The sequence below is a fragment of the Mytilus trossulus genome, chromosome 4, assembly GCF_036588685.1.
Source record: "Mytilus trossulus isolate FHL-02 chromosome 4, PNRI_Mtr1.1.1.hap1, whole genome shotgun sequence".
Classification (NCBI taxonomy): domain Eukaryota; kingdom Metazoa; phylum Mollusca; class Bivalvia; order Mytilida; family Mytilidae; genus Mytilus; species Mytilus trossulus.
This window is the reverse complement of record NC_086376.1, coordinates 50523672-50547136: the sequence shown is the minus strand read 5'-3', so window position 1 is coordinate 50547136 and position 23465 is coordinate 50523672. Positions and strand designations below refer to the sequence as shown.

The following is a 23465-nucleotide window of genomic DNA, read 5'->3' as shown; positions in this document are numbered from 1 at the left end:
TTTAAACACAAGGTTTATGACCATAAAAGGAAGGTTGGTATTGATTTTGGGAGTTTTGGTCCCAACAGTTTAGGAAAAAGGGGCCCAAAGGGTCCAAAATTAAACTTTGTTTGATTTTATCAAAATTGAATAATTGGGGTTCTTTGATATGCCGAATCTAACTGTGTATGTAGATTCTTAACTTTTGGTCCCATTTTCAAATTGGTCTACATTAAGGTCCAAAGGTCCAAAATTAAACTTAGTTTGATTTTGACAAAAAATGAATCGGTTGGGTTCTTTGATATGTTGAATCTAAAAATGTACTTAGATTCTTGATTATTGGCCCAGTTTTCAAGTTGGTCCAAATCTGGGTCCAAAATTAAACTTTATTTGATTTCATCAAAAATTGAATAAATGGGGTTCTTTGATATGCCAATTCTAACTGTGTATGTAGATTCTTCATTTTTGGTCCCGTTTTCAAATTGGCCTACATTAAGGTCCAAAGGGTCCAAATTGAAACTAAGTTTGATTTTAACAAAAATTAAATTCTTGGGCCTCTTTGATATGCTGAATCTAAACATGTACTTAGATTTTTGATTATGGGCCCAGTTTTCAAGTTGGTCCAAATCAGGATCTAAAACTATTATATAAGTATTGTGCAATAGCAAGTCTTTTCAATTGCACAGTATTGTGCAATGGCAAGAAATATCTAATTTCACAATATTGTGACATAGCATTTTTTTTTTTTTAATTAGAGTTATCTTTCTTTGTTCAGAATAGTAAGCAAGAAATATCTTATTGCAAGATTTTTTTAAATTGGAGTTATCTTTCTTTGTCCATAATCAACTTAAATCTTTGTTATATACAATATACAATGTATATTCACTTTTTACTACCAACTGATAAATTTAAATAATCTTTACCATTCAGTAATAACAAGCAGTTTTTTTACACCTTAATATTTTATGATGTATTTAAATGAGTAGTTATTGTTGCAAACTCCATTAGAATATTTTAATTGAGATTAGTTTTGGAATAAGGGAAAGGGGGATGTGATTAAAAAATTGGGTTTAATTTTTATACGACCGCAAATTTTGAAAAAAATTTCGTCGTATATTGCTATCACGTCGTCGTCGTCGTCGTCGTCGTCGTCGTCGTCGTCGTCGTCCGAATACTTTTAGTTTTCGCACTCTTACTTAAGTAAAAGTGAATAGAAATCTATGAAATTTTAACACAAGGTTTATGACCATAAAAGGAAGGCTGGTATTGATTTTGGGAGTTTTGGTCCCAATATTTTAGGAATTAGGGGCCAAAAAGGGCCCAAATAAGCATTTTCTTGGTTTTCGCACTATAACTTTAGTTTAAGTTAATAGAAATCTATGAAATTTTGACACAAGGTTTATGACCACAAAAGAAAGGTTGGGATTGATTTTGGGAGTTTTGGTTTCAACAGTGTAGGAATTAGGGGCCAAAAAAGGGCCCAAATAAGCATTATTCTTGGTTTTCGCACAATAACTTTAGTTTAAGTAAATAGAAAATAATGAAATTTAAGCACAATGTTTATGACCACAAAAGGAAGGTTGGTATTGATTTTGGGAGTTTAGGTCCCAACAGTTTAGGAATAAGGGGCCAAAAAGGGACCCAAATAAGCATTTTTCTTGGTTTTGGCACCATAACTTTAGTATAAGTAAATAGAAATCTATGAAATTTAAACACAAGGTTTATGACCATAAAAGAAAGGTTGGTACTGATTTTGGGAGTTTTGGTCCCAACAGTTTAGGAATAAGGGGCCCAAAGGGTCCAAAATTAAACTTTGTTTGATTTCATCAAAATTGAATAATTGGGGTTCTTTGATATGCCGAATCTAACTGTGTATGTAGATTTTTAACTTTTGGTCCCGTTTTCAAATTGGTCTACATTAAGGTCCAAAGGGTCCAAAATTAAACTTCGTTTGATTTTGAAAAAAAATTAATCGGTTGGGTTCTTTGATATGCTGAATCTAAAAATGTACTTAGATTCTTGATTATTGGCCCAGTTTTCAAGTTGGTCCAAATCTGGGTCCAAAATTAAACTTTGTTTGATTTCATCAAAAATTGAATAAATGGGGTTCTTTGATATGCCAAATCTAACTGTGTATGTAGATTCCTCATTTTTGGTCTTGTTTTCAAATTGGTCTACATTAAAGTCCAAAGGGTCCAAAATTAAACTTAGTTTGATTTTAACAAAAATTGAAATCTTGGGGTTTTTTGATATGCTGAATCCAAACATGTACTTAGATTTTTGATTATGGGCCCAGTTTTCAAGTTGGTCCAAATCAGGATCTAAAATTATTATATTAAGTTTTGTGCAATAGCAAGTCTTTTCAATTGCACAGTATTGCGCAATGGCAAGAAATATCTTATTGCAAAATATTGTGAAATAGCAATTTTGTTTTAAATTAGAGTTATCTTTCTTTGTCCAGAATAGTAAGCAAGAAATATCTAATTGTAAGAATTTTTTTATTTGGAGTTATCTTTCTTTGTCCAGAATCAACTTAAATCTTTGTTATATATACAATATGCAATACAATGTATATTCACTTTTTACTACCAACTGATAAATTAAAATAATCTTTACCATTCAGTGATAACAAGCAGTTTTTTTACATCCTAATATTTTATGATGTATTTAAATGAGTAGTAATTGTTGCAAACTCCATTAGAAATTTTGATTGAGATTAGTTTTTGAATAAGGGAAAGGGGGATGTGATTAAAAAAATTGGGTTCAATTTTCTCATTTGAAATTTCATAAATAAAAAGAAAATTTCTTCAAACATTTTTTTGAGAGGAATAATATTCAACAGCATAGTGAATTGCTCTAAGAGAAAACAAAATTTTTAATTTCATTAGAACACATTCATTCTGTGTCAGAAACCTATGCTGTGTCAACTATTTAATCACAATCCAAATTTAGAGCTGAATCCAGCTTGAATGTTGTGTCCATACTTGCCCCAACTGTTCAGGGTTCAACCTCTGCGGTCGTATAAAGCTACGCCCTGCGGAGCATCTGGTTCTCATTTGAAATTTCATAAATTAAAAGAAAATTTCTTCAAACATTTTTTTGAGAGGATTAATATTCAACAGCATAGTGAATTGCTCTAAGAGAAAACAAAAATTTTAAGTTCATAAGAACACATTCATTCTGTGTCAGAAACCTATGCTGTGTCAACTATTTAATCACAATCCAAATTTAGAGCTGAATCCAGCTTGAATGTTGTGTCCATACTTGCCCCAACCGTTCAGGGTTCAACCTCTGCGGTCGTATAAAGCTACGCCCTCCGGAGCATCTGGTTTTATTTTGGTCTGGTTGTTGTCTCTTTGACACATTCCCCATTTCCATTCTCAATTTTATTTCATGCAAAACAGCTGATCTTTGAAAATAAAAAAATAAAATATGCTACATAGAGATTTTTTTTCATGTTCATATCATGTATGTACTAATGTGAAATTGTGATTTTATTGAAAAAAGGGGGTCATGTCATGAAAAATAAAAAGTTACGTAACCCTGAAGTCAAAATAATTTTTATCTTCTTTCTGTTTACTGTTTTTACAAGGCCTCACCACTTCCATTAAAAATGACTCTTCCACTTTCCAAAAACATACAAGATTTTAAAAAAATCTATATATATGTTTCAACTATGGAATAATTCATGAAAGCCATAGATTTGTTGGAAATTGACACATGGCAGTGATATTTGAATCTTATCCTGAGCGTTAGCAAGGGATGAAATTAACGAATATCACGGCCCAGGTCATGTTTAAATTTACAATAAATTTATGGCTTCCATGAATTATTTCGATTCTAATATGACAAATAAGTTAATTCAAATGGGTATAGTCTGTTTCCCGGCCGTTATTGAAATTCTTGACAAAAAAAAAAGTTAATTTCATTTACTTGTCAAAACTATCATAAACACATTTTATACCAATGGCCATTGCCGATGGTCATTACCGATTTGTTATAACAAGGGAATGGCAATATGTCGACTAAAAAAATATTTCAAAAAATTTCTTATTGAACTGTTACACAAGAAGTCAATTGAAAGTAACACGTTGATTTGTGAATATGGTGTATTGCAGTCGTGTTACGATATTGAGATCTAGAGCTTCTTAAAATATCGTTGATATATCGGAATGGTCTAAGACCTCGGTATCACTGTACACAGCTGCAAAAAGGCAAACTTTTCATTCGCAAACAAAAGATGTCAATGAAAAGGATCATGCACAACTAGTAAATGCAAAAAAGCTATGATACCATGTGGAAGTAACTGTCACCTGAAGCCTACATGCAAGAATGTAATTAGCGATGAAAACTAACTAGGGCATCAATATTTAATTTTTACATAATCTTTGAATTATAAAATTAATACATTTCATGTCACCATCATTGCTTTTTTAGATAGTTTTTGTATTGAAACGTTTATAATGTAATTTGAAAAAAAAATACCTATATGGTCCAAATACTCATATGGTCCGGCCCGTTAATTACCAAACGAGTATTATACTCATATGGTCCGACCAGTATACGCATATGGTCATGACCTTACACGTATGGTCCAAATACTCATATGGTCCGGAACAGTTACAAACAAGTTTATATTTTTGTGACATTGACTAAATATTGTTTTTAAACTGCAACTTAAATTAGTATATTGATAGCTTTTAGAATCGTAACATAAATATCAATCTTATTGTCATCCCTTAATAAACCCCTGATTGTGGAGAAAGTGTTCCATGATGAAATTGACATTATACAAAATATAGCTGTGTTACTATATTTAGGAAATAAACACAACTAGTTGAAGTATCTAAAATTCTTTTTATTAATATACATCCAAATAAGAATAAAAGTTCTTTTGTCTTTTGTTTTATTAAAATTTCTAATACAATAAAATCAGAAAGTGTTTGCAAATAGGTTCAAATACATGTGGATTTGTTTCCCTCCATGTTTTGACATGCACTGGAAACTAGAGTACTGTGATGTAATACAAGACTGGTACCTATAACAATATTGACATGTCTTAAAAAAATAAATCATTTACTTAGTTTCATTAAGTAGCCATATTTGAACATAAAAAATGCCTTTAAAAGAACTGTTTAGTTGTACATGTACATGTACCAATAAAAATAACCCCACTAGTAAAGCAGTACCCCTTTCTGAAAACAGGCAAAATTTGGAAATCAGTCATGTCTATCAAATGATCTGTAAATCTCATTCTAGTCTATCTTTATAAATGTTTTCTTATTAATTGGACACCCTGAAGCTAGAAGAGTATTCTTATCTATTATTTTATAATTTTTTTTCTTTCTCTTTGATTGAACCACATTCAATAGTTTACCCCTCTCCCATTTTTCCACTCTTGTTAAGTCGGCGTCTGTAAACTTTTACAAAAATCTTCTCCTCTGAAACTACTGGGCAAAATTTACCCAAACTTGGCCACAATCATCATTAGGGTATCTAGTTTATAAATTGTGTCCGGTGACCCGGCATACCAACCAAGATGGCCACTACGGCTAAAAATAGAACATAGGGGTAAATGCAGTTTTTGGCTTATAACTCAAAAACCAAAGCATTTAGAGCAAATCTGACAACCAGTGAAAGTATTTATCAGGTCAAGATCTATCTGCCCTGACATTTTTAGATGAATCAGACAACCTGTTGTTAGGTTGCTGCCCCTGAATTGGTAATTTTAAGGAAATTTTGAAGTTTTTGGTTATTATCTTGAATATTATTATAGATAGAGATAAATTGTAAAAAGCAAAAATGTTCAGCAAAGTAAGATCTACAAATAAGTCGACATGACCGAAATGGTCAGTTGCCTCCTTCAGGAATAATTGCCCTTTATAGTCAATTTTTAACCATTTTTCGTAAATCTTAGTTATCTTTTTACAAAAATCTTCTCCTCTGAAACTACTGGGACAAATTAAACCAAACTTGGTCACAATTATCCTTGGGGTATCTAGTTTGAAATTGTGTCCGGTGACCAGGCATACCAAACAAGATGGCCACCAGGGCTAAAAATAGAACATAGGGGTAAAATGCAGTTTTTGGCTTATAACTCAAGAACCAAAGCAGTAACAGCAAATCTGATAAAGGGGTAAAATTGTTCATCAGGTCAAGATCTATCTGTCCTTAAATTTTCAGATGAATCGGACAACCTGTTGTTAGGTTGCTGCCCCTGAGTTGGTAATTTTAAGGAAATTTTGCTGTTTGTGATTATTATCTTGAATATTACTATAGATAGAGATAAACTGTAAACAGCAAAAATGTTCAGCAAAGTAAGATCTACAAATAAGTCAACATGACCAAAATGGTCAATTGACCCCTTAAGGAGTTATTGCCCTTTATAATCAATTTTAAACTTTTTTTCATAAACCTTAGTAATCTTTTAGAAAAATCTTCTCCTCTGAAACTACTGGGACAAATTAAACCAAACTTGGTCACAATTATCCTTGGGGTATCTAGTTTGAAATTGTGTCCGGTGACCAGGCATAACAACCAAGATGGCCACAATGGCTAAAAATAGAACATTTAGGGGTAAAATGCAGTTTTTGGCTTATAACTCAAAAACCAATGCATTTAGAGCAAATCTGACATGGAGTTAAAGTGTTCATCAGGTCAAGATCTATCTACCATGAAATTTTCAGATGAATCGGACAACCTGTTGTTAGGTTGCTGCCCCTGAATTGGTTATTTTAAGGAAATTTTGCTGTTTGTGGTTATTATCTTGAATAATATTATAGATAGAAATAAACTGTAAACAGCAAAAATGTTCAGCAAAGAAAGATCTACAAATAGGTCAACATGACCAAAATGGTCAATTGACCCCTTAAGGAGTTATTGCCCTTTATAGTCAATTTTAAACTTTTTTACGTAAATCTTAGTAATCTTTTAGAAAAATCTTCTCATCTGAAACTACTGGGACAAATTAAACCAAACTTGGCCACAATCATCCTTGGGGTATTTAATTTAAAACTTGTGTCTGGTGACCCGGCATACCAAACAAGATGGCCACCACGACTAAAAATAGAACATAGGGGTAAAATGCCGTTTTTGGCTTATAACTCAAGAACCAAAGCAGTAACAGCAAATCTGATAGGGGTAAATTGTTCATCAGGTCAAGATCTATCTGCCCTGAAATTTTCAGATGAATCAAACAACCTGTTGTTAGGTTGCTGCCCCTGAGTTGGTAATTTTAAGGAAATTTTGCTGTTTGTGGTTATTATCTTGAATATTACTATAGATAGAGATAAACTGTAAACAGCAATAATGTACAGCAAAGTAAGACCTAAAAATAAATCAACATGAACAAAATGGTCAATTGACCCCCAAGGAGTTATTGCCCTTTTTAGTCAATTTTTAACAATTTTCATAAAATTTGTAAATTTTCACTTACATTTTCCACTGAATCTATTGTTCATTATAGATAGAGATAATTTTAAGCAGCAAGAATGTTTAGAAAAGTCAGATTTACAAACACATCCCCATCTTCAAAACACAATTTTGTCATTAATCCATCTGTGTCCTTTGTTTAATATTCACATAGACCAAGGTGAGCGACACAGGCTCTTTGGAGCCTGTAGTTTGACTATACAGGCCTTCATACATGCCTACTATATCATGGTTTTTAGACTGTACTTGACACCCCAGTGCATATAGAATTTGCAATAAAAATTAAGAAAATACAAAATCAAGTAAGAATATTGATTACTTGTCACACCTAATCACAAAAATCCTTGTCATGATGGATAGTTTAAGAAAAATTATACTATTTAAACAAATCTTTAACCCAAATATGGAATTTTCAATTAACCATGATCTGCCGCAGACAGGAAAAGAAGTATAAATTCAAGCAAAATGAACACTATGTGAAAATCTTTTCACCAAAAGCTCATTTTATACATATTTTATCAACAATTGAGCCATAAAAATAATAACAATAAAGAAAAAATGATTTTGTATGTAGCTGTCTCTTCAACTTTGCACTGATATTCAATAAAATTGTGCAACTGAAAATTACATCACAAAATGAAGATTTTATAGAACGCAGGTGTTTTTTCTTGTATCTAAGCAGATAAAGATCATAGCATTTCAAAAATGCACTTATTTTTTAGTGCTTCTAGTGAGTTTTACAAAATGGGTGTTTTGACTGCATACCTAATATTTTAGTTATACAAGATAAAATTTGTGTTTTGAAAATGTCATCAGAAAAAAACATGTTACATATAATGACTACAAATAGATATTAGTAAAGAAACAGTACAGTAATGTTAATGCTTTGAGTAACATGAAGTTTACTATGGTTCATTTATATATCTGCATATATATGTAATATAATTTGATATATGTAATAAAATAAAATGTAGGAATAGCCAGAATGAACCATTTTATTATATATATCAAATTATATTACATATATATGCAGATATATAAATGAACCATAGTAAACTTCATGTTACTCAAAGCATTAACATTACTGTACTGTTTCTTTACTTAAATCTATTTGTAGTCATTATATGTAACATGTTTTTCCAGACTTTTAAATGCTTTAAATTAACTTTTTATTTCATTTTATTTTTATTTTTCCAATGCTTTTACTTCTTTCTTGTTTCAATTAGTTTTATTTTTTTAGAAATACATGGTATTAAAATACTTAAAATTATTACTTTATGCATGTTTCAAACAAGAAAGTCTAATTTTTACATACAAATAATGATTTTTATTTAATTTCCACAGGTAAATTTACCTTTGACCAAATTAGACACAAATGACTAAAACAACATATTTTGCAATGAAAACATGTATTGTTCTTCCACTAATCCCCCATGTAGGAATAGCCAGAATAGTAAAATACAAAATGTAGGAATAGCCAGAAAGGGCGCATTTCATTTGCGCCACAAGGTTATATATCATTTGCGCCACAAAAAAAACCCCTTCATTTGCAACATTTTACAGGTATGACAGGTAATATAAATGGAAAAGTTAAATATTATTTACGATTTATTTTGTTTTTTGTTTGAACATAACTCCCCCTGGATATATGTGTGAGTTCATACTCATTTCTAATTATATAAGCCCGGAATCTAGATATCCACCGTCATTTTGGGCTGCTACACCCACTGCAAATTTCAAAAGAACCAACACTGGACCGGAGTCATTCCATGCACATTTTAATGAACAATTGTATTCAAAACATCCAAACATGTTTATTTATGATGACGTTGTAAAGAAGATTCAGGCTACAACGTACATCAAAATCAGATCTATGGACACACCGGCTGTCCTTCGACGATGGGAGAAAGAGAAAACTGACTATCTTATGGAGAAATATGGCATGCATCTAAGAGGGGAAATTTCATGACATGACTACATCAAGACCGTTGCTTATAAATTTTGTGCCAGAACAGACTTGTAACTTTACTGTAGTGCTAACAATTGTCTAAATAATGTACTCCAGTGTATAGTGCTTAAAGTTTCTTTTCTGCTTTTATCAAGGTTTTAACATTACTTTCATGATTTTACCAAGGTTTTATTCAGGTTTTAACATTATATAAATGATTTTACCAACTAAGGTTTTATTCAGGTTTTAACATTACTTGTATGATTTTAGCATTACTTGTATGATTTTATCGAGGTTTTAGCATGACTTGTATGATTTTATCGAGGTTTTAGCATAACTTGTATGATTTTATGATAACTGATGTCTGAGGAATATGTTTAAAACTTTCTTTACTATTAAAAGACTTTTTGAAAAATGTTATGTTTTATACTATTATTACCTGTATCTACATGTATTTACCTGTATTTACCTGTACTTACCTGTAATATTGGCGCAAATGAAAGATTTAGTTTTTGGCGTTAATGAAATATGGTTTGTGGCGCAAATGAAACATTTTTTTGGCGCAAATGAAATGCCAATTGGCGCAAAAGCAAAGCACCCGCCAGAAGACACCAATAAAATTAGATGTGGAAATGAAGCCAGTTTATCTTATAGACCATGACTTATATCCACTGCTTTTTTCAGGTCTTGAGAAGAATAAGACAGATTATGGTTTAGAAGAGAACTTAGGATTAATTGTATTTCATGGTGACACCTTCGATGTTACACACCTTACGAGTGAATACAGTAAAATCAGGAATGTTATAAGTATGTTTCTTTTTAGGTAGACCATGATACCTCAAATAACATTTTTATACGGACCGCAAAATTTTGTCAGTTGACTCCTTGTAGGAGTTATTGCCCTATAATTATTCTAACCTATTTTATTTTTTTTAGCTCACCTGGCCCACAGGGCCAAATGAGCTTTTCTCACCACATTGTTAACTGATACAAAAATCTTCATCTCTGAAACTACTGGGCCATATTTAACCAAACTTGGCCATGTATCCGGTGACCTGGCCAGCCAACCAAGATGGCTGCCATGGCTAAAAATAGAACTTAGAAATAAATGAATAATTACATGTGGTACATGGTCCGAGACCACAATTATTTCGTAGTGCATTTCTTTTAGAATATAAATGAAAATAAAAAAAATCCCACAAGCGCTTTCTCAAAGAAACTTTAACAGTGTGTTGTACTACTTTTGGGACAAATTATATCAAAATTATAGAAAACTTCATCGCCTCTAACTCAAAATATGGACAATTTCATGTTTAGGGCGTCTTGAAATCTTTTGACGGCTAATTTTAAACCTTTTTCAGCTGGACCCAGTCGGAAACCAGGTTGAAATAGAACAAAAGAATCAAAGCTCTTTGTTAGAGAAGGCGATAAATGTTTACTGTATTGTTTACTATAGTGACAAACATTTTAAAAGTTAATAGAAACAAACAAAATAGCAATTTTCTTTTCAATTACGAGGTGTTTTATTTTAAAAACACCATTTGCATAAGTTTTCAATTTATCTAGTTCATAGTTACACAGAACAATAAGATATCAAGTTGACAACATGGGCATCTTTCAAGTTGGATGACAAAAATGCATAACCTCCGATTTTTTTGAAAAAATTACCACGGACGGAAAACATATCAATCTATAAGTTCAGTAACTTTCGTGTCTGCCCTTCCATTATGTGACTGAAGAAAAAAATCAAAAAAATGGGTTACGATCGTATCGAAAAGGGAAAATCGATGCACCTTTTTATGTTAGGGCGTGTTTGAGTTGAGTATTTTGTCTTGATATTGTACAAAGTAAGAATATTTCATACATCGTCTCGCTTCAGATTCTATCATTTTTAGCTCACCTGACCTGAAAGGTCAAGTGAGCTTTTCTCATCACTTGGGGTCCGTCGTCCGTCGTCCGTAATCTTTTACAAAAATCTTCTCCTCTGAAACTACTGGGCCAAATTTAACCAAACTTGGCCACAATCATCATTTGGGTATTTAGTTTAAAAAATGTGTGGCGTGACCCCGCCAACCAACCAAGATGGCCGCCACAGCTAAAAATAGAACATAGGGGTAAAATGCAGTTTTGGACTTATAACTCTAAAACCAAAGCATTTAGAGCAAATCTGACATGGGGTAAAATTGTTGATCAGGTCAAGATCTATCTTCCCTGAAATTTTCAGACGAATCGGACAACCTGTTGTTGGGTTGCTACCCCTGAATTGGTTATTTTAAGGAAATTTTGCAGTTTTTGGTTATTTTCTTGAATACTATTATAGATAGAGATAAACTGTAGACAGCAATAATGTTCAGCAAATTAAGACCTACAAATAAGTCAGCAAGATCAAAATTGTTAGTCATTCCCTTAAGGAGTTATTGCCCTTTATAGTCAATTTTTAACAACTTTTCGTCATTTTTTGTAACTTTTACAAAAATCTTCTTCTCTGAAACTACATGGCCAAATTTAACCAAACTTGGCCACAATTATCATTGTGGTATATAGTTTAAAAAATGTGTCCGATGACCTCGCCTTCCAAACAAAATGGCTGACATGACTAAAATTAGAACATAGTGGTAAAATGCAGTTTTTGATTTATATCTTTGAAACTAAGACATTTAGGGCAAATCTCTCAAGATTTTAATGTCAATCATAAAAAGATCTATTCCCTCACAAATTTTCAGATGAATTGGAGAACTTGTTGTTAGGTTGCTGCCCTGAAATTGATAATTTTAAGGAAATTTTGCAGTTTTTTGTTATACTATTATAGATAGAGATAAACTGTAAGCAGCAATAATGTTCAGCAAAGTAAGATCTACAAATAAGTCACCATTATCAAAATTGTAAGAGGACGCCTCAAGGAGTTATTGCCCTTTATAGTCAATATTGAACAACTTTTCGTCATTTTTGTAACTTGTACAAAAATCTTCTTATCTAAAACTATGGGCCAAATTTAACCAAACTTGGCCACAATCATTACTAGGGTATCTATTTAAAAAAAGTGTCAAATGACCCCACCTACCAACCAAGATGATTGACATCAGTAAATACAGTAACAGGTGAGCGACACAGGCTCTTGAGAGCCTCTAGTTGTAAATCTTAGTTATCTTTTACAAAAATCTTCTCCTCTGAAACTACTGGGCCAAATTAAACCAAACTTGGCAACAATCATCATAGGGGTATCTAGTTTAAAAAATGTGTGGCGTGACCCGGTCAACATACCAAGATAGCCGCCACGGCTAAAAATAGAACATAGGAGTAAAAGGCAGTTTTTGGCTTATAACTCAAAAACCAAAGCATTTAGAGCAAATCTGACAACGGGGTGAAATTGTTCATAAGGTGAAGATCTATCTGTCCTGAAATTTTCAGATGAATCGAAAAACCCGTTGTTGGGTTGCTGCCCCTGAATTTGTAATTTTAAGGATATTTTGATGTTTTTGGTTATTATCTTGAATATTATTATAGATAGAGATAAACTGTAAGCAGCAATAATGTTCAGCAAAGTAAGATTTACAAATAAGTCGACATGACCGAAATGGTCAGTTGCCTCCTTCAGGAATAATTGCCCTTTATAGTCAATTTTTAACCATTTTTCGTAAATCTTAGTTATCTTTTACAAAAATCTTCTCCTCTGAAACTACTGGGCCAAATTAATATAAACTTGGCAACAATCACCTTTGGGGTATCTAGTTTTTAAAATGCGTGACCCAGTCGACCAATCAAGATGGCCGCCATGGCTGAAAATAGAACATAGGGGTAAAATGCAGTTTTTTGCTTATAACTCAAAAACCAAAGCATTTAGAGCAAATCTGACATTGGTGTAAAATTGTTTATCAGATTAAGATCTATCTGCTCTGTAATTTTCAGACAAATCGGACAACCTGTTGTTGGGTTGCTGTCCCTGAATTGGTAATTTTAAGGAAATTTTGCTGTTTTTGGTTATTTTGAATTTTATTATAGATAAAGATAAACTGTAAACAGCAATAATGTTCAGCAAAAAAATAAGTCAACATGACCGAAATGGTCACTTGACCCCCTAAGGAGTTATTGTCCTTTATAGTCAATTTTAGCAATTTTCATAAAATTTTTAAATTTTTATTAACATATTCCACTGAAACTACTGGGCCAAGTTCATTATAGATAGAGATAATTGTAAGCAGCAAGACGGTTAAGTAAAGTAAGATGTACAAACACATCACCATCAACAAAACACAATTTTGTCATGAATCCATCTGCTTGCTTTGTTTAATATTCACATAGACCAAGGTGAGCGACACAGGCTCTTTAGAGCCTTTAGTTATATATTAAAGCTACAGGTTGACGTTATAACACAAAAAAATCACAGTACTAAAAGATGAAATATATGGGTCAAGTGAAATACCTATCTAATGAGTCACAAAAACAGAGAAGGTGTATTCGAATAGCTATTTTTTTACTGAAAGTACTTGACGACAGTCCTTCAAGTTGGATGATGAAAATGCATATCTTCGAAAAATTCTATTTTTTTGTGTGTGATAACTAGAGTTTATAGTCTTCATACACTTAAAAAATTTAGTCTGCCCTTCCACGAAATATTTAATTAGAATTTTTTTAAATGTTTATGAATTTTCGAAAATTCCACCTGACAACCGATCAGACAATAGTTTTAAGTTGAATCAATGCAGACAAGATTATTAACTGATGGTTATTAGCTAATTGATATATTTGTCTTTAAAAATACAACTGACACTTAAGATGGTGCAATATAAATAAATTAATTGGTTTCCAGGAGCAAAATTGGAAGCGCGTCATCCCTACAATGGCTTCCGTTTCTACGATTGTGAAAGTGAACTGGCGTGATGGGGAGATAATTTTGAAGAAGTAGGATCCTGACTGGACCAAATCACTACTTTCTTTTAAAATTCTGGACCCAAATTTTTTTACAGTGTAATTTCACCCCCCTACTTGCTATTTGAGGCATTAAACATGGAGAAATAAATTTGGAAGGGGTATAAAAATTAATGGCAAGTAACCCACTGTCAACACTAGGGACTATATTTGTAATCAAGGGACGACAATGGTGGTCTCGGACCACATGTGTGTGCCAATGAGACAATTCTACAATAATCCATCTGGTATTAATGATCAAAGCATGTCCAAGAATTTTTATACGACCGCAAATTTTGAAAAAATTTTCGTCGTATATTGCTATCACGTTGGCGTCGTCGTCGTCGTCGTCGTCGTCGTCGTCGTCGTCGTCGTCGTCGTCGTCGTCGTCGTCGTCCGAATACTTTTAGTTTTCGCACTCTAACTTTAGTAAAAGTGAATAGAAATCTATGAAATTTTAACACAAGGTTTATGACCATAAAAGGAAGGCTGGTATTGATTTTGGGAGTTTTGGTCCCAACATTTTAGGAATTAGGGGCCAAAAAGGGCCCAAATAAGCATTTTCTTGGTTTTCGCACTATAACTTTAGTTTAAGTTAATAGAAATCTATGAAATTTTGACACAAGGTTTATGACCACAAAAGAAAGGTTGGGATTGATTTTGGGAGTTTTGGTTTCAACAGTTTAGGAATTAGGGGCCAAAAAAGGGCCCAAATAAGCATTATTCTTGGTTTTCGCACAATAACTTAAGTTAAAGTAAATAGAAATCAATGAAATTTAAACACAATGTTTATGACCACAAAAGGAAGGTTGGTATTGATTTTGGGAGTTTCGGTCCCAACAGTATAGGAATTAGGGGCCAAAAAGGGACCCAAATAAGCATTTTTCTTGGTTTTCCCACCATAGCGTTAGTATAAGTAAATAGAAATCTATGAAATTTAAACACAAGGTTTATGACTATAAAAGGAAGGTTGGTATTGATTTTGGGAGTTTTGGTCCCAACAGTTAAGGAAAAAGGGGCCCAAAGGGTCCAAAATTAAACTTTGTTTGATTTCATCAAAATTGAATAATTGGGGTTCTTTAATATGCCGAATCTAACTGTGTATGTAGATTCTTAATTTTTGGTCCCGTTTTCAAATTGGTCTACATAAAGGTCCAAAGGGTCCAAAATTAAACTTAGTTTGATTTTAACAAAAATTGAAACCTTGGGGTTCTTTAATATGCTGAATCTAAAAATGTACTTAGATTTTTGATTATTGGCCCAGTTTTCAAGTTGGCCCAAATCGAGGTCCAAAATTAAACATTGTTTGATTTTATCAAAAATTGAATAATTGGGGTTCTTTGATATGCCAAATCTAACTGTGTATGTAGATTCTTAATTTTTGGTCCAGTTTTAAAATTGGTCTAAATTAAAGTGCAAAGGGTCCAAAATTAAACTAAGTTTGATTTTAACAAAAATTAAATTCTTGGGCCTCTTTGATATGCTGAATCTAAACATGTACTTAGATTTTTGATTATGCGCCCAGTTTTCAAGTTGGTCCAAATCAGGATCTAAAATTATTATATTAAGTATTGTTCAATAGCAAGTCTTTTCAATTGCACAGTATTGTGCAATGGCAAGAAATATCTAATTTCACAATATTGTGAAATAGCAAATTTTTTTTTAATTAAGAGTTATCTTTCTTTGTCCAGTATAGTAAGCAAGAAATATCTGCAAGAATTTTTTTTAATTGGAGTTATCTTTCTTTGTCCAGAATCAACTTGAATCTTTGTTATATACAATATACAATGTATATTCACTTTTTACTACCAACTGATAAATTTAAATAATCTTTACCATTCAGTGATAACAAGCAGTTTTTTTACATCTTAATATTTTATGATGTATTTAAATGAGTAGTAATTGTTGCAAACTCCATTAGAATATTTTAATTGAAATTAGTTTTGGAATAAGGGAAAGGGGGATGTGATTAAAAAATTGGGTTCAATTTTTCTCATTTGAAATTTCATAAATAAAAAGAAAATTTCTTCAAACATTTTTTTGAGAGGATTAATATTCAACAGCATAGTGAATTGCTCTAAGAGAAAACAAACATTTTAAGTTCATTTGAATACATTCATTCTGTGTCAGAAACCTATGCTGTGTCAACTATTTAATCACAATCCAAATTTAGAGCTGAATCCAGCTTGAATGTTGTGTCCATACTTGCCCCAACCGTTCAGGGTTCAACCTCTGCGGTCGTATAAAGCTACGCCCTGCGGAGCATCTGGTTTGATATTCTTGGACTTTTAACATATATCATTTTCTTTTATATTATTCTATTTTGAATAATATAAGAAAATGATATATGTTAAAAGTCCAAGATAGTCCATCAGCTGATAGGGCAAAAATTCAGTTCTGTGTTACACCCCCGGGTACCGCAATTTTTTTTTATAAATTTAAAGAGTAATATCTGAAGAATATTTTAAGAGGTGTTAGACTTTTGAAAAAGTGTCCAAAAGGGGTTAAAAGGGGACTTATTTCAGGGTTTATCAAAAATTTTGTTTTGCACACTATTACAGAAAAAAAATCAAAAATGACCAAGTATTCAGTACTTTACTTTTTATTAAAGGAACACATCATATCTTATTAAAACGCAGGCTAATTTTTAATTATTTTTTAAATCGTAGAGGACCAAGAAAAAAAGGGGGAGGGTCAATTTCCAAAAGTCATGATTTTGAATGAAAAGAAGCATACGTACTAATTTTCGTGATAAAATGGTATATTGTTTCACATTGAAACATACAGCATAAAGTATATAAAGGCTGTTGAAAAAAAATTTAAAGATAAGAAACAAAAACAACTAGAATCAACGACAAATACAAACATAAGCAACCAGAAATGCACTATTCTGTCACAAATTTATACATCACATGCATGAATTAACTCACATATTAAAACACACAAAACTGCCAGGGTTTCTAAGTATCTTTTTTTTTTTTCTAATTTAACAACCGCATCACCACATTTTAAGGTCACACATAAGGTCAATCCATAGAATCATCATCAGTTTGGTCACTTGCATCTACCGAATTATCATCTTTTCCATCATCTTCGTCGTCATGGTTAGCAATATCAACGATTTGATAAATCTTATATCTACAAGCTTTTGAGCATTAACATACAACTATCTGTTCAGGATAAACCTTGTTGAACACATGAACATCTTTTTTTGGCACAACCAACTTTACATGAACAGCACATCAGAATTACCAAAGCATCTAACACTGGTGGTTGGTCTAGCAAATTGATACTGATCATAGCGCTCTAAACAATCCAATCATAGTTGTTTGGCAGCAGACCAGTGTTGTGTTTAAGAGCAGATTTCCTAATCTTCGTCTGAAAGTTGGCTTGTTTAATGTGCTTTAACATTGCATCTTTTGCATTTCAAAACGTTCTGATCTTTATTTATCAATATTTTTAATTTCGTAGCCATATATAGAACACGACAACTCTTCACCAACCTCTTCCAAGGTTTCACCATGATGGAATAGACCTTCTGAAAACTCCACATAACGTGTCAAAAAGCCGAATGCTTTGCTTTTTTTCTTTACCAGACAAAACACTTACTGAATCACAACCTGTATTGGCGCGAAGTCCTGGCAGTTTTCTACAAAAATTCTCAACAAGTTTGCACACATTGTTTGCACATTTAATAATCTGCATTTGGAGGATGTATATGTCAGACTTACAATGTTAGAATTGATATGCAACTGTGAAAATAGTAAGCCAATACTTCCACAACAGTGTCAGAAGGTTTGATAACAAGGGAGTCGTAACCTTTGTCAGCTGCAAGTTTTTGCATTTTATTAAGACACATTTTTTATCGACTTCTTCCTGTTTGATTATAAGCTAAAAACATTTTACGCTATTTCATTTTCAACATATACTTTGTGGCACATACTTCCATGTGATTCAAATAAATCAATACATTCAAGTGTAAATCTATAGGATTCTTTACTCTTTTAAAACAAAAGAATTCAACAAAAGCAACTTTGTTTCCCCCAACTAACAAAAATTTCTTCCATTCCCAAGAACACGATTGTGACTGATGGTTTAGAACTTATCGTAATGGTTTGCCCTCCCAAGGACCTGCCGTTCTAATTTCGTTATGAATATTGTGCGATACTATTCAGTGACAAAATCGATGCGGGACCCCTTTTTGAAATTAAAAGGATGGTTTTTAAAATAACAATTGCCATATCGAAAAAAGTGCTTGGTATCCTATTAATCGTTTGAAAAACTGCCATGTCATCAAATATCCACATGCTTTCCTAAGGAATGAGTCTTTTCTAAAAGGCCACTCGGGACAGGTTTTAATTTTTCATTACATGTGTACAATCAAAGTTTGCAAGAGACATTGGAAGAGGACCTAAATCAAACTGGAGAACCTATCGCATAACCAACTATCTTGTCTGGGCTATGACAAGCAGGCGACATTTTTTTCATCTGATCTCAATGTTTTGTTCTTCTTACCAGCCATTAACTGCTTGCCTTTTATTTCCTTTTTTAAAAATGTAAGCAATGATTTTCTTTTGAGTGTTTTGAAGATATCGGTTGACTTTTGAATAATTTTTTCCGTAATGAAAATTTCTGAAGCAAAATTTTCCCTTTCCATACGTGTTAAGAAGGTAGCACATTAACTCCGAAGAAGCAACCGAACCCGTGAACAAGCCATTTTACTGCTCAGATGTTATAATGGAATTGGCCAGCTCTGCAGTGTCTGAAACAATTTCAAAACATCAGATTCGTCTCGCTTCATTCGAGTTTTTCTGAGTTCTTTTTGGGCGGATGTTTCAGGGTTAACCATTCCTACCAAGTCTCGACATTTTAATGATATTGAAGCTCTTTCATGTGCATTTAGCAACCAATGTTTATCAGAATCTTTATTTAAACTGAAACCAACAAAGCCAATTTTTTTTGTATCTCTAAGAAACCTTAGAGAGTAAAAAGTATTGCCAATAGTTATCAAAAGTTGCCAAACCCCACAACTGCCTATTTGACCTTCGTTTAAAGCGTTGTTTGTCGATTGAATGACTTAACAATCTTAATTCAATCTCTTCATAGCTACAACACAAAATGTTATCAAGCACACCTTTATTGAGTTCGATAGAGTGCACCTTTTCTGAATGCAAACAAAAATACCTTAATTTGTATTTTTTTCATAAATATTTCCTTACACATTCACTTTATAAAATAATTTGTCTCACAAAAACATCATAAATCGACAATTAAATGTTTGTTTTCAGTTGCAAATTGATAATGCTTATGTGTGAATACATTGTACATGTTGTATACTGAATCAAATACGGTAATTTGATGATTTCCGGTATTTCACGAGTATTTGCACGTACATATATTTTATTAAATAATTCATATTTTAGACGATATATAAGTACTGTAAATGATTTAAACATTGCATAATAATTAATTCTCAAGTTTAATTAGCTAAAACGGTTAATTGTATAATGAATTTCTTTATGAAAGGTGAAAATATGCCTTAATTTGAATCCAAAAAATTTGATTGTTTGTAATGTAAAAAACATTTCATTTTAAACAAAAAATCTTCCGTGTTACATTTAATATGATAAGTTTTGTATCTCTTTTAGTTGTTTAAACTTTTACTTTATTTTTTTTTAATCGCTTTATATTAAAAAATTTAATTACAAATTACTAAGTCGTGATTGCTAAATGAGGGGACCATTGAAAGGGACATTTTTAATCCTCTTTTGGACACTTTTTTTTTAGTCTAACACCTTGTATTTTATCAATAAGATAATGAAGTTGAATTCTATCAAAAAAAATCGCGGTACCCTGGGGTGTAACACAAACTCCTTAACTAGCGCGCTTTTGAGAACTAGCTGATGGACTAAGAATATTACCACTCTTTTAGAAAAATTGTTTCAAATATGATGTATATCTCCCCCTTTAAAGTTAAAAATTCTAAGTTTTTCTGTTTTCTTCTCTACAACAGTAAAAAGACTGATCCCTTGTCTGGGAAGGGTTGTTCCCAACCTGATAATAACAATTAAAACAGGTCAAAGACATAGTACAGCCTTTTACCCAGGGCTTTGACTCAGATCAAACAGCAAGGTATAAGGGACCCCATAACTTACTAGTGTAAACAATTTAAACAGAAAAACCAACCATCTAATCTATATATAGAAATGGAGAAATATACCTATGTATGAACCACATCAACAAATGATAACTACTGAATCAGGACAGGTGCATAAACATGCAGCAGGTATAGACAGTATTGTTCCGCCCGCATACAATACCATTGTAGTGGAAGGCAACTGTTCTCCTTCAGAAGTTCTGCGTACTTTATTCTAACAAAGAATCAGCATGATTTTGATAGGGATTGTGAGTAAGGGGAAAGAAAACCAATGTTCTATTCTGTACAGGTAGTTTTCTCTGTTATTCTATTGGAGCACTTCCAGGATATATGGTTTTAATGCTTAATCAAATAGTTTCACAGTTACACAGTTTGATTGGGTGCTTATATGTTTAAAAACATTATATACAGACTGTGGATGTTAAAAACAAGTGTTATTTTCTTCTTAAAATATTTACACCAAAAAAAAACAGTGCGGGAAATGGATATGATTACATTTCCAGATGCGGGAAGAGGGAATATTAAAAAAACACAACAAATGTTTTTCTGTTTAGAAAAGAAATAGGTGCAGGCGGGTTCTTCGAACAAGGAATTTATTTGGTGTGGCCTAAATGAGAAAAACTGTAAAAGACTTAAATGATAAACAAGACAAGATCTACAAAAGTGTGATCATATCCCAAAATGTTAGTTTGCGGTCCTTTTAATATAGGAACAATTATCCTTAAATGACATGTTTAATTTTCTATGAATATGCTAGATCTCCCCGAAAGATGTGTGGTTTGAGAAACAGCTGTATTTACAAAGTGCAACCTTTAGGATGAGAGATTTTTTAAGCTGCTAGCTTAATTACATTCTGATAGTGTCTTAATCAAAATATTTTAGGTAATTTGGAAGATGTGGGAGGATCTTCACCATTGATAATGACACTTGCAGTTATTCAGGGAATGGCAGCAAGAGGTAATTATTTGTTTTCTATGATATTACACATTTTTAGCTCACCTGGCCCAAAGCTGCTTTTCTTATCACATGGCATCTGTCGTCTGTTGTCCGTCGTTGTGAACTTTTTCCAAAAACCCATTGGCCAAATTTAACCAAACTTGGCCACAATCATCATTGGGGTATCTAGTTTAAGAAATATGTCCGGTGACCTGGCCAACCAAGCAAGATGGCTTCAATGGCTAAAAATAGAACATAGGGGTAAAATGTAGATTTTGGCATGTATCTCTGAAACCAAAGCATTCAGAGTAAATCTGACTGGGGGTAAAAATGTTTATTAGATTAAGAGATCTGATCTATCTTCCTACAAATTTTCAGACATATTCAACAACCCTTTGTTGGGTTTCTGTCCCTGAATTGGTTATTGGAAACTTTTGGTTATTAACTTAGATATCATTATAGTATCTGATATTATATTATATCTAATACAATTATTATGTTTTAACCTTATTTCACATGATTTACAAAGCATCGGTAAATAGAGGTGTGTGACACATGCAGGCACTTGAGACCCTCTTGTTATTGATATAAAGTGAGACATAGCGATCCTACAATCTGTCGTCGTCAGTAGTGTCCACAAATATTTACTCCGTCTTTAAAGTTAATAAAAAGAGTTGTAACTTTAAAGAGGAATTTATAGTTAGTAATTATCATTGTTATTTTTCTTTCAGCTAAAGTTGTAAAGATTAAAGGACATGAAATTTTAACAAGAGCTATCATTTTTTCTGACTGTATAGTAACACCACCAGGATTTGATGCAACACAAGAAGAATATGTCCGAGAGAGAGTCCAAAAAAGTGTATGTAACAAAAATATATAATTTACTGTATTTTGGTAGATTTTGGTTAGTTTTTTTTTTTTTAAATGATCATAACAAGGCATAATTTCTGAATGATTTTTTTTTTTTAGAAAAACCCATACTTTATAGTCTGCTATAAAAGGACCTGACATGAAAAATGAAAACTAATGGCTTATTTTATAACAAATTAAGTACAAAAATCAATAATGACAGATATGAACCAACACCAACCACTTGACTGAAGACTCCTCACTTGGGAAAGGCACTAATGAGTATTAGTCCTTTAAAGAATGTTGGCAGAGTTAAACATGTTTGTAACGCTCAACACCCCCCTTGACCTGGGTAATTTGTTACAACTTGACAGAAGAACAAACTATAAAAGTCAGTTGAAAAGGACTAATACTCATTAGATCTATTTAAGAAGAAAAACATCCACAAAAAAAACCAGACCCATGTAGGGTAATTATATATTGCTTATAACACAAAAAAAGACACTAAGAACAGATCTGAGATTATCGCAGTTACTGACAGCCAAAAACAACTTGCTGTTGAGTTCTAACTAAGCCAGTAAGCAATTTTACGTCTGCTATGTATCCACTTCAAAGTTTTCTTGGCTTCTATGAAAGAGAAAGATTTTAAATTTAGTCTACAATTTGATAATGTTGAGTTATTGAGTGTAAGCAATTTTTAGTCCCCTATTGACGGTGTCAAAGGGAATTTTAGGTTTGCACTCCGTCCATCTGTCTGTCTCTCTGTCAGTCCAGCAAATTAGTTTTTTTTTCTTCATGCTTGAAGATATTGACTGATCTTGGTCAGTTGCTTTATAATGACAAGTTATAGATCAATTTTGAATTTTGTTCCTGTCGGATAATTTTGTGCAGAGTTATGGTCCATGGACTTCAAAATTTTACTCTGATATTCTGTTTTCTACACTTTTTTTATGCCCCACCTACGATAGTAGAGGGGCATTATGTTTTCTGGTCTGCCTCTGTTCGTTCATTCCTCCCGCTTCAGGTTAAAGTTTTTGGTTGAGGTAGTTTTTGATAAAGTTGAAGTCCAATCAATTTGAAACTTAGTACACATGTTCCCTATGATATGATCTTTCTAATTTTAATGTTAAATTAAAGTATTGACCCCAATTTCATGGTCCACTGAACAAAGAAAAAGATAGTGTGAAGCTCAGGTTAAAGTATTTGGTCAAGGTAGTTTTTGATGAAGTTGAAGTCCAATCAACTTGAAACTTAGTACAC

At 32.4% G+C, this 23465-nt stretch overlaps 1 protein-coding gene across 7 annotated transcripts in view; it reads left to right on the top strand.

Annotated features, from left to right (window-relative positions):
• The window catches only part of LOC134715464 (uncharacterized), a 134954-nt gene that overhangs the window by 24041 nt on the left and 87448 nt on the right, over positions 1–23465 (top strand). For all 7 annotated transcript variants that reach the window (XM_063577643.1, XM_063577647.1, XM_063577645.1 and 4 more), the window contains exons 6-8: positions 10043–10165; positions 21303–21377; positions 22088–22215. In XM_063577643.1, coding sequence (XP_063433713.1) covers positions 10043–10165; positions 21303–21377; positions 22088–22215 — 326 coding nt within the window. The remainder of the gene's footprint in view (positions 1–10042; positions 10166–21302; positions 21378–22087; positions 22216–23465) is intronic.